Source organism: Narcine bancroftii, chromosome 6 (assembly GCF_036971445.1).
Source record: "Narcine bancroftii isolate sNarBan1 chromosome 6, sNarBan1.hap1, whole genome shotgun sequence".
NCBI classification, from domain to species: Eukaryota; Metazoa; Chordata; class Chondrichthyes; order Torpediniformes; family Narcinidae; genus Narcine; species Narcine bancroftii.
The window spans coordinates 74392543-74404953 of record NC_091474.1 but is presented as its reverse complement, the minus strand read 5'-3'; the positions used below and the strand labels follow the sequence as shown (position 1 = coordinate 74404953).

The following is a 12411-nucleotide window of genomic DNA, read 5'->3' as shown; positions in this document are numbered from 1 at the left end:
AAAGAACAGCATTGCACTAACCGCTGCCCTTATCACCAATGAGATCTCTTATCTTGAAAGTGTTAGTCCATGAGACCTAGGGGCAGAATTGGCCATTCAGCCCATTGAGTCTGTTCTGGCATTTGAGCATGACTGATTTTGTTTTCCTCACAACCCTCCCTTCTCCCCATAACCTTTGATACCCTGACTAATCAAGAACCTATCAACGTCTACTTTAAATCTACTCAACGTCTTGGCCTCCACAGGTGTCCATAGTGAGAAGCTCCTCAGATTCACCACCACCTGGCTGAAGAAATTTCTTCTCATCTCTGTTCTAAAGGGACATCCTTTAATTCTGAGGCTGTTCCCCCGATGCAAGACTCTCCCACTATTGGAGACATCCTTTCCATGTCCATTTTATTCAGTCTTTTCAATATTCAGGTTTAAGTGAGATCCCCCTCCTTCTTCTCAACTCCAATGAGTACAGGTCTAGATATATCAAATGCTTCAAATACATTATCCCTCTTTCTGGTGCTGTAGGGTATGTGCTTGACTGACATTTCTGTGTCTTCTCACGACCCGCTGAAGGGCTTGTGGTGCAGTCAGCCTTTCCATTACTTGAGTATGATATATCCAATTACAGCAGCATGTATTGATATCCTTCCAAGTGTGAAGGGAGGGTAGTGTGTAGGCAGGAGTAGAATTGGGGCAAAAGACCCCATGGAGATTTTATATTGTTCTAAATAGTCACAGCTGTGAACCAAGCCGAGGGTGGGGGCAGAGCAGGAAGCTGGACACTGGGGTCTCCCGCAGGCTCTGCTGGTATCTGGTATCAGTCCAGATGCCAATGGAAAGCAGGCAGCTGGATACGAAGGCTCTTGCTCACTGTCTCCTCTCTCCCATCCCAGCATAGACCAGGGTTCTCTTCTCTCGTTAATGTAGTGAGCCCCCCAGCCCATGTTGGTGTGTTTATGAATTCCCCACAAGCAGAATACCTCCCCCCCCCCTACCATCTTCTACGTCTCCCATCGTCAGAGGGATGTGTGTGTGTGGTTTATCCTCTGCAGATGACTAACATTTAACCATCATTCACTTTGCAGTGAAGTGCCTGAGAAACACCCAGGGATTCTTCGCGGAGAGGCTCTACAAATCGATGAAGGTAGTGTTCACTGCTGGTGTGGTGAGAGAGTGATGTCTTCACTGGGGCCAGGTGGCAGGAGGGAAGCATACGAGGCACCTGATGGTGCGGTCCATGTTGAGCACCTGAGGGGGGAGAGCTTCGCAGAGTCTCGAAAGGGCACAGTGCACGGCACCTGCCTCGTAGAGGATGGGAGCCAGGTGGACCCTCACTCACACCCACTCAGCCTTGGCTTGGGAACAGCCACCCTCGTTAGGACCAGGACTGTCTTCACTTCGTGAAGATGGAAACCAGCCCTTCTCCATGACCAGCTTCTAATGCAGGGGTGGCCAATCTTGCTTAATGCAAGATCCACATATGATAAACTTCAGATGTTTGAGAGCCACGAGACATGAAAAATTAATATAATTAAGAATAATTTGGATGGGGACATGGATGGGAGACGTATGGAGGGCTATGGGCTAGGTGCAGGTCAGTGGGATGGCACAGTCTAGAAGGGCCAAAGGGCCAGTTTCTGTTATATTACATGTTTTTATTCTTACATTTGTTACAAAATTCATATATAAATATTAAGAAATACATGGATGAAATAATATTTGTGGATGTAATTTTTAAACTGGTAATTTGTATTGATTTCACTAATCAAAAAAAAACACCTATGCATACGAAATATTTTCAAAATCCTGATCTATTACTGTGATTCTCCATCTTGGCTCTGAGTGCTTGAAAATCTGGCTAATCCGTTGTCAAGGCTGTACAAATCAGCTCTGTCAGGTGTTGATTTGCAAGGATTGCACAATACCAGTAGCACACTAACCCTACCGCTAATTTCACTGCCCATAACACAGGCACACATGCCACAAGCCACGCTCACTAATACTGCCGTTGTGAGCACCGGCTTGGACGATTCCTGTCCCAACCAACATTTTTCTGCAATGTTGCTCACGTTTGGTCACTCCTACGTTTTATGGTTTTGATCCATTTTCCCTTGGCCTTCTCCCCATAACCTTTATTCCTTAAGGTTTCCAGTGATTAAAATAGGTTTGGCAGCGTGGGAATCCCCGCAAGCAGGATCTTCAGGCCTTGCGGGCGCAGCTGGTGCATGCTGGGAACTGGAAGAAGTTCTTGAATCTTGTGTTGAAGTGTGTCTCTTTCTTCCTTTTGCTGTTCAGGGACTGGGCACGGATGACAAAACCCTGATTCGCATCATGGTGTCACGCTGCGAAGTTGACATGTTGGACATCAGGGCTGAGTTCAAGAGGATGTATGGAAAATCTCTCTACTCCTTCATATCGGTAATTGGCGTTTCAACACTTCATGTGCATTCCAAGGGGCAGGAAGAAATGGAGCTCAGGCACATGCACACAGATGAAAAGCTTTATCATCAAGTCACAACATGCGGGGTAACCATCACCCTTGGTATTGGGCAGGCACAGTTCTTAGCTACTCTAAACTAGGGTCAGTAATTTCGAAGGACACAATACACAGCTCCCAACTCTTTGTCTGCACACTCCTTACCAATGACTCCCCAGCGTCCCCCACGGTTATAAGTAGAGCTAGGATTTGTCCCAGAAGAGCAAGGGGCTGATCGTTCATACCTGGTGGGCTTTATAGTGCTTTAGGCTAGAGAATCCAACCCAGATATTGGAGAGGTAATTAAGGGAAGCCAATGACCAGGTGTGTGCTAAACTCTGGGCAGGGCTTAACTTTGATTGGCAGGTGTTACAGTTTCCGACTAGGTGCCGGCCAGAGAGGTGACATGTGCCTCTGGAATCCACATTCCAACCACGTTCCTGATGGAACGATCACATGACCCTCTACTATCCACAATAACCCAACCAAACTGCTCATCTTTGGGATGTGGAGGGAACTTGGCACCCAGTGGTTCAAAGGTATATCTGGATAGAACCGGGGTCACTGGAGTTGTGAGAGTGCTGCTGTACCCTTGACCTTGGGCGTGTTGTGGTACACGTGGCAGAGACGCACCCCCCCCACCCCCCCAGCATTGTCGCTGAGTGAATTGCTGAGCCATTTTGAAATGGACCAATCCTTTGTTGTTCAGCTGTGGATGTGGACAAAGACTAGGCACTTCATCGATAATATTTAGCATCGTGATTAGCGCAATGCTTTTATGGTGCCAGTTACCCAGGTTTAAATCCTGTACTGTCCTGAAGGAGTTTGTACATTCTCCCTATTGTCTGTGCCACTTTTCCCTGGGCGTTCCAGTTTCCTCCAAACGTATGTCAATTGGGCGGTAGGAGCTTGTGGGCCAGGAAGGGCATGCTTCCTGTGTTGTCTGTCTGAATAAATAAATACAGGTATACTCTACTTTTCAAAATTAGAGCATTCCTCCAAAACCTCTCATAAGTTGAAATGGGTTAAAGTGAAGAAGCAAACCTTGATTACTATGGGAAAAATTTTTGAGTGTTCCCAGACCCAAAAAATAACCCATGAAATAACATCAAGATTTATTAAAAGCAAGAATGATCTGATAAATACACAGCCGAGAAAGTAGAAATAATGTATGTACAGTGTAGTTGGGCTTGGTTGTTGGAGGTTGGGATGGTCGGAGGTACAGGAGACCGGGATGTAGGAGAGAGAGGAAGAGGGTTGTCTACTGACATCTCATCGTAGTTCCCAGGGAAGGAGCTGCTCGGGGTGCGCACACAGACTCTATAATGGCTTGCTGCTTTCACCATATTTTTTCAGAAAAGCGAACACAGGTTTCTTCCAATGAGTGAATTTGCGTAAAGCGACTATTAGTAAAGTGGGGTAGACCTGTAATTCCAGTTCTTTCTTCTTGATGCCAGGATGACTGCTCTGGGGATTACAAGAAGTTGCTGCTTCAGCTCTGTGGATCAAACGACTGAGAGCAGCGAGAGTAAGGTGGCGGACCCCTTAAACTGGTTTTCCAAATGCACTTCCACCTGTACTAGCCACAAGCTTCTCACCTCTCTTTTGTTTAGTTTCCTTTTGTACCGGCTTGTAAATGTAATCCATTTTATCAGCATATTGTTTGGTGTTGAGGGAGTTAAATATTAAAGTCTGCAGATCCACTGATTGAAGTAAAAACACAACGCTGGAGAAACTCAGCAGGTCGAACAGAGTAAAATGTAGCGAGGTGCCTGAATAAAATAGTTGGGGAAGGGGCAGGGGGGAAGCACAGGCCCACTGGCAGGAGGTAGTAGGTGGATAAGGGAGGGAGGGGGATGGATCTGAATGGAGATACATAACCAACACTTCGGGCTCTCCATCCCCTTCTCTCAAAAGCACGCTGACCTGTTGAGTTTTCTTTGGGTGCATGCTTTACAAACCTCACTCATACCTTGATGAAGGGCTCTAGCCCAAAACTTTGGTTCTGTATCTTTGCTCTATAAAGGACACTGTTTGACCTGCTGAGGTTCTCCAGCATTTTGTTTTTACTTTATATTGTGCTTGTTTATGAATTTGAGATGAGGTGTGGGGCAGAGACGTCCTTTTTGCTTTTCCAGGGCCAATGCAGATTGGAAAATGTCCCCCCTCCCGAATCTTTGCCTTCCCTATTGGGCGATGAGTTGATACTGTCACACCCATTGACTGCCGACCCATGACAAGCTCCCACCCCTGCGGCGTTTCCAATTTCCAGAGCGCACTGTAACTGTGGCAGGGGTGCCGTGCTAATTTTTCAGGTTCCAGAACTCACCAAAAGTGACCACAAGGAGGGGCCTGGAGACGCCCACTGCAGTGCTCCAGTGAGCTCCGGCCGCAATGCATCCCTGAACCGTGGGACAGTTATCAACTTCAACACCCTCCCTTACACGGCGGACATGATCAAGGTTCAGTTTCCTCTGGGCATCTGCCCAAATCAACTGCTGCCTGTTGGAAACTGAAGACCATTGATTGCTTCACAGGCAATGAAGAATTTGGTTTCCCTTGTATTTTAGCCAGTGGGGTGCAGCCTGTGGCATCTTTTTGGTAGCTTAGAGCCAGGAGTGAGCAACCTGTGGACCTTCAGAGCATGGCTTCCCATTGCAAGTATCTGCCTCACGCTCATTGTTTAGTTGCTGACCCCAAAATTTCACCCCATTGACCTTTCACGTGCCTGGGACTCCTCAGCAATATCAGAGAGAATTAATGCCTCTGCATAAGCTGTATGAGGCTGCCTCTATAGAGGCTGATTGATGGTGAAAGCAAGAGTGAACAGGAAAAGGGGCAAAATGCAAATGAATTAAAAAAAATAAACACTATGCAACCAATTTACAACCATGCCTGCTTCTTCTGCTCTTTGAATGTCCGTAGACCTCAGCAGAATGTACCTTGTGGAGGTTTCGAAAGTGCGAATGTCTCACACCTACAGGTGGTTCAAGGTTTTGGGTAACTGACATAAAGGAAATGTGAGGAAGAACTCCTCACGTGGTTGTAAATTGTTCCATGTTCTGGGATGGTTGAGTGGGGGGGGAAGAAATGCCAAAAAAGGAATTGGGGAGGCACTTGAGGGAGAGAGGGAAAAATAACGAGGGCAATGAGCAGGGAGTGATGGACTGCTGAGACAGGAAAGATTTGATGGGCCAAAGAGCCTTCTGTAGTGTACTAACTTGACAACTCCATGGTCTGGGTGGTACATGTCCAGCAATTGATGTGAACATGATTGAAATCCACTCTGTGTTTGATGCAACAATATTATGATCAGAATTACTACCATTTTAATCCTTTCAACAACTTTACCAGTCTCGCTACTACAAGCTATGACGCTGTTCCCAGAAAGAACAACACGAACCCAGTTGATTGTAGTTAACACTGAGATTTATTGGGCTCATAGCCCTGCTTTTATTCTCAAGCTGAGGGGCATGGTCAAAACATTCTCAGCATTGATTGGTGTGTTTATGATCCTCTTTCCCTGATAGGCCAGTTAAGTTCTTGGTTGTGGCTAATTGGAGGGCAGCCCTCCAGGCCTAGTGCAGCCTACTGGATCATCATGATCGTCCTTCATTTTGTGAGGCCCCATGGGAAAGCTGCAAAGGGCCTCCACATGAACTCCCCCCTCCTCAGAACCAGCGATCGGAACGTTGTTATTCTTGGAAGGCCAGCCTCTTTTGTGGGGGTGGGGGTCAATCAGCTGTGTAATGTCCAAATGGGCTGGTTTTTGTGCAGGGGAAGAGACATTGACGGACCTCTGCACTATAATGACAGTAGTGCTCACCAGGGGTGTCTGTGTCCTCTTGGTTGGTGGTTGGGTCTTTGCTGCTGTCACCTGCCCATAAGCTGCAGTGCTGGGGCAGCATTGTGTGTGAACATCTCGTGGAGTGCCAAGGCTGTTTCCCTCTCAGCCAGCAAGGAGTCCACTTTCTCCAGGTGAACTGTGCCTCAATTTGCCAGAACCACACTTTGGGCTGCACTGCCAAAGAAGCTCAGCAGCTTCAATGTCAGCAATGTTGATTGAAGTGTCTGTCTCCACCTGGACCATTGAGGTCACCACTGTAGTTAGCTGCTACAAGCTATGGCTCTGCAGAGTCTATAGTACAAGAGAGGTTAGCTCAGGAAGAACAACATGAACCCCAGTTGAGTGTCGTTAACACTGAGTTTTATTGGGTTCACAGCCCTGCTTTTATTCTCAAGCTGAGGGGCATGGCCAAAACCCTCTCAGCACTAATTGGTGTGTTTGTGATCCGCTTTCCCTGATAGGCCAGTGAAGCTCTTTTGGTTGTGGCCAATTGGAGAGTAGCTTCCTTCTGAAGGTCTAGTTTTCTACTGCATGTGGGGTTCCAATTGTGGTCTCTACATCAGAAAGATTCTACACACACTGGGAGATGCTTCCTTAAGCACCAGCTCAGTCTGCCACAATAGTGTGGATCTCCCAGTGGCCCCGTCTCATTCCATGGCCTCATGCACCGCCAGAAGTTGGAGGAACAACACTTCATCTTCCTTTGAGCACCCTCCTACCGGACTTCTCCTATAGAAGGTTAACATGATGGTGGCCAGTAGGTAGCCTTACCCCTCAGTCTTCTCAGGAAGTGGAGTCGCTGTTGCGCCTTCCTGACAAATGAGATGTGTGTCCATGATAGGTCCTAAGTGAACTCTGAGGAAGTTGGTGAGCTCCACTCTCTTCACTACAGAGCTGTTGATGTGTAGTCGAGGTTCATTCCTGGTCCTCCTGAAGTCCACGATCATCTCCTTCGTCTTGTCCACATTGGGTTGTTACTCTTGCACCACATCACAAGATTTTCCACCTCTTCTCAGCAGTGCAACTCATCGTTGTTGATGAGCCCGACGGCTGTCGTGTCTTCTGCAAACCAGATGACACTTGGAGCTGGATGTGGCGATAGGTCAGCGTGAATGGGAGTGGGCCGAGCCACAGCCCTGAGGCACGTCAGTGCTCAAGAGTGATGGAACTATATGATGCCTTATACCTGAGGAAGGGTTGAGGTCTGCAATGCCAACAGCCTATTGCTTTCCCAGGCTACTCCAGCACTCTTGTCTTGGGCTCTGCACTTTACCCCTGATCCCAAGGAAATGACGGAATTCTGTAGACACCTTGGTTGAAGTAAAAACACACATTGCAGGTCAAACAGTGTCCTTTACACATAAGCGACGTTTCGAGCTTGAGCCCTTCGTTAAAGAGCCGATTCCAGTCCTTGGAAAGAATATCTAACTCGCACATGCACTGTTGCAGGACGTGAGCAAGGCGCTGCTGCGGGAGTGTGAGCGGCGCCTGAGGGAGGCGCTGCTGCGGGAGTGTGAGCGGAGCCTGAGGGAGGCGCTGCTGCGGGAGGGTGAGCGGCGCCTGAGGGAGGCGCTGTTGCGGGAGTGTGAGCGGAGCCTGAGGGAGGCGCTGCTGCGGGAGGGTAAGCGGCGCCTGAGGGAGGCGCTGCTGCGGGAGGGTGAGCGGCGCCTGAGGGAGGCGCCTGAGGGAGGCGCTGCTGCGGGAGGGTGAGCGGCGCCTGAGGGAGGCGCCTGAGGGAGGCGCTGCTGCGGGAGGGTGAGCGGCGCCTGAGGGATGCGCTGCTGCGGGAGGGTGGACGGCGCGAGGCAGCGCCTGACAGGGGGCGCTGCTGCGGGAAGGTGAGCGATGCGAGGCGGCGCCTGACCGAGGGGCGCTGCTGCGGGAGGGTGGACGGCACGAGGCGGCGCCTGAAGGGGGCGCTGCTGCGGGAGGGTGGGCGATGCGAGACTGGCTCTGTAGACCGGGTGGTCGGCAGGTCTTGCGGGAAGAGTAAGTGTGTTGCTGCCGCCGCCATGGTGAAGGAACAGTTCCGAGAGACGGATGTGGCCAAGAAAATGTGAGTGGAGGGAGATGGGGAGGAGCACGTGGATGGGGGGAGAGAGAGAAGGAGAGGAGAGGGAGAGGTGGAGAGGTGGAGAGAGGGAGGGGGCAGAGGGAGGAGGGGAGGGAGGGAAGGACTCGGACGAAGGGAGTGAGGGATGGAGAGGACAGGAGGAGGGAGGGAGAGGAAGGAGGGAAGATGAGAGGTGGAGGAAGGAAGGAGGACAGAAGGAGGGAGAGGGGAGGGAGTGGACAGGGAGGAGGGGAGAGAGGGAAGGATGGAGGGAGAAGGGAGAATAGAGGGAGGGGCAGGGAGGAGGGAAGGATAGAGGGAGGGGGAGAAGGAGGGAAGAGATGTTCTTGATGTTGGTGATGTCCTGGGCTGTGTCTGTTACCTTTTGCAGGGCTTTATGCTCATATGTATTGGTATCCTCATACCAGACTGTGATGCAGCCGGTCAGCACACTTTCTGCTTCATGTTGAAGTTTGCCAGGGTTTCCAATGTCGTTCTAAACCTCCACAAACTCCTGAGGACGTAGATGTGCTGATGTGCTTTCTTCATGATGACATGATTGGCTCCAGAAAAGATCCTCTGAGAAAGTGACAAGGAACTTAAATTCATCTCTTGAGTTTGCTGACCAATTTTGAGGGGACGATGGTGTTGAATGCCGAGCTGTAGTTGATAAAGAACGTCCTGATATATGCATCTTTGTTGTCTAGATGTTCTAGTGTTTGTGTTGAGCCAGTGAGATGCCATCTGCCATAGACTTGTGGCTGTGGTAGGCAAATTGGAATGCATCCATGTTGCAGCTCAGATAGGGGCCAATAATGCTTCAACATCAGCCTCCCAAAACACTTCATCACTGTGGATGTGAGTACCACTGGTTTGTAGTTCTTTTGGCAGGTTGCCACAGTCTGGGCATTGGTGCAATTGCGGCCTGTTTGAAAGAGTTGGGAACCATACGCTACCAAATGAGATGTTGAAGATATTCATGAAGCATTGCAGTTGGTCAGCGCAGAGTTTTAATACTCGGGGAGGTACTCCATCTGGACCAGATGCTTTCCTTGGATTCACTCTCCTGAAGGCACCTGCACATCAGATACTGACAGTAGAAGATCATCAGGGGACACGGGGGTGCATAGTGGCTTTTGTTCTGCTAGTCAAAAGAGGCATTGATTTCTGTCTGGCAGTGAAGTGTTGCTGTTCCCGACTGCACTGGATTTGGTTTAGGTGCAGGTTATGTCATTTAGGCCCTGCCACAGCTGTCAGATATCCTTGGTTGTTTCCCTTCTCATCTGAAATCTCTACTTCACCAGGGAGATGGCTTTTCATTAGATCATATCTGTGAAAACACCGAGGCGGTCACACACTTTATCAAAACAGCTGTGGATGAGTGTGTCCCCACCAAATCATTCAGGGTTTTCCCCAGCCAGAAGCCCTGGATGAACAATGAAATCTGGAACCTGCTGAGGGCCAGATTACAGGCATTTAAGTCCAGAGATCCAGATCAGTACAGCAGGAGCAGGTATGACCTGCGAAAAGCTATCTCCTGGCAAAGTGGAGATTCCAGATGAAAATGGAAACAGCAAGGGACACCCGACAGCTGTGGCAGAGCCTGAACATCATAACCTGTTGTAAAACGAAATCCGGTAAAGTAGCTGATGGCAAAGCTTCTCTCCTAGAGGAACTCAATGCCTTTTATGCCTGATTTGATGATAGTAACAGCAAAGAACCACCCCTCCACACCCCCACATCTCCTGATGAACCCAGTCTGTCCGTATCTGAGGATGACTTTTATGCTGGCTTCAGGAAAGTGAATCCGAGGAAAGCATCTAACCTGGACTGAGTACTAAAGATCTGTGCTGATCTTACAGAATATTCACAGATATCTTCAATATCTCACTCCAGCAGGGAGTGGTATCCTCCTGTTTCAAACAGGTGTCAGTCATACCGGTGCCCAAGAAGAGGGCAGTAACCTGCCTTAATGACTATCGACCAGTAACAATTGCATCAACAGTAATGAAGTGTTTTGAAAGGCTGGAGATGCAGCTGATCAGCTCTTGAGCAGTGACATGGATCCATTCCAGTTCGCCTATCGTGAATACCATCTCACAGGCCCTACACAAAGCCGTGGAACAGCTGGACAGCAAAGATGCATTCATCAGGATGCTCTTTATCGACTACAGTTCTGTATTTAACACCATCTTCCCCTCAAAACTGATCAGCAAACTCCAAGACCTGGGAGTTAACACCCAACTGCGTAATTGGGTCCTGGATTTCCTCACCTCCAGACCACAATCAGTGAAGATCGGTATGAACGTCTCCTTGACATTTTCCATCAGTACCCGGAGCACCACAGGGCTGTGTTCTGTGCTCTACTCACTGTACACGTACGACTGTGTAGCTTAGTATAATAATAACACGATCTACAAATTTGCCGATGATACCATGGTATAAAGGATGGGATGAGTCTGCATGCAGGATGGGGATTGAAAACTTGGCTGAATGGTGCACTCAGTGTTACCAAACATAAGGCACTGATTGTTGACTTCAGGAAAGGAAAGTCAAAGGTATACAATCCAGTGATCATTGGGGGATCAGAGGTGGAGCACCTTTGGGTTCTTGGGAGTCACTATCTCGGGAGGATCTTTCCTGGACCCAAGACACCAATGGCATGGTGAAGAAAGCACGACAATGCCTCTACTTCCTCAGGAGTTTGTGGAGGTTTGATATGACATCAGAAACCCTGGAAAATTTCTACAGAGGTGTGGTGGAAAGCGTGCCGACCGGCTGCATCGCAATCTGGTATGGGAACACCAATACCCCTGAGTGTAAAGTCCTCCAAAAGGTAGTGGACGCAGCCCAGGACATCACAGGAAAAACCCTCCCCACTATTGAGTACATCTAAAGGGAATGCTGCCGTCGGAGAGCAGCAGCAACCATCAAAGACCCACACCATCCAGTACACGCTCTGTTCTCGCTGCTTCCATCTAGAACACACATGTCAAACTCAGGCCCGGGGGCCAAATTTGGCCCATGATATAATTATATGATATAATTATATTTGGCCCGCAAGATCTTATCAAATATGTATTAGAGCTGGTCCGCTGGCCGCCGCGCCAGTATAGTGCATGCACAGCTAATACTACAAATCCCAGAATGCTTTGCAAATGTGTTGGCACCGGCCTGTTAGCCCACTAATCGCCCCCACCTCCTCTCTTTACTTTCATTGGCATCTGTGACCTGTCGCCCAACTCACATGTAATAAACCCCTTACGAAAAATGGCCAAACGAAAGACAGAAAACAGGACCTTTCAAGACAGGTGGGAGGCAAACTCTGACCCCAGAGTTTGATGAACTTGCATCTAAGAAGAGATGCCAATTATCTGGTTTAGACCCAGGTGCATCAGAGTAAATCACAGTGTAGCAAGCTAAGCTTGGATTAATATTTTCTTTGGTTAACTTTGGACTGTTCAGAGTTGAAAGATTGGATTTTCATTGAAGCAAGTTGTTATTTTTTTGACTTGTTGGCTTGTGAAAAAAAATACATTTAAAAGGAGCTTAAAGGCTCAAGAGAAATATTATTTATTGAATATTTTATTTCTCATTTGTTAATGCTTCTTCTGGAAAGAGTTTCACCAAAACTATTATTAAACATTTATTTTAATAAGAAAAAGTTTAACATTACATATGTTGAAAGAAGAGAAAACATGCAGATGTTGTTGAAAATTTTCAATAAATATTTAGTTTGGCCCACAACTTAGTCCAAGTTTTTAATTTTGGCCCTCTGTGAATTTGAGTTTGACACCCCTGATCTAGAAAGAGGTATCAGTACCACAAGAGTCGCACCACCAGCTGCTCCCCCTCCACCATCGGGCTCCTCAACAACAAACTCAATCATGGACTCATTTAAGGCTTCGGACTTGTGCACTTCATTGATTTTCTTTGCTCTCCCTGTATTGCACAGTTTGTTTGCATTCGTTTTCTGTTTACAGTCCTTTTGATTGTTTACATGTTCACGCAGTGTACTTTTGCACTATCGATTAGTGGTAA

General features: G+C 48.2%; 2 protein-coding genes across 13 annotated transcripts in view; both read left to right on the top strand.

Moving 5' to 3' along the window:
- LOC138736234 (annexin A11-like) overlaps nucleotides 1-5359 on the top strand; it is a 109679-nt gene extending 104320 nt beyond the window's left edge. For all 10 annotated transcript variants that reach the window (XM_069885392.1, XM_069885390.1, XM_069885391.1 and 7 more), the window contains 3 exons: nucleotides 1080-1138; nucleotides 2290-2412; nucleotides 3928-5359. In XM_069885392.1, the coding sequence (XP_069741493.1) occupies nucleotides 1080-1138; nucleotides 2290-2412; nucleotides 3928-3987 (242 nt within the window). In that variant the 3' untranslated portion in view covers nucleotides 3988-5359. The remainder of the gene's footprint in view (nucleotides 1-1079; nucleotides 1139-2289; nucleotides 2413-3927) is intronic.
- Nucleotides 5360-8074: 2715 nt separating this feature from the next.
- The window catches only part of polr3a (polymerase (RNA) III (DNA directed) polypeptide A), a 71649-nt gene continuing 67312 nt past the window's right edge, over nucleotides 8075-12411 (top strand). For 2 of the 3 annotated variants that reach the window (XR_011340173.1, XM_069885383.1), the window contains exon 1: nucleotides 8075-8155. Coding sequence is in view for 2 of the 3 variants with exons in the window: in XM_069885383.1 (XP_069741484.1) it covers nucleotides 8091-8155 (65 nt within the window). In the remaining variant the exon portion in view is untranslated. Of the gene's footprint in view, nucleotides 8156-8260; nucleotides 8374-12411 lie in introns of those variants that run through there. The other variant, XM_069885384.1, reaches the window with a different exon arrangement.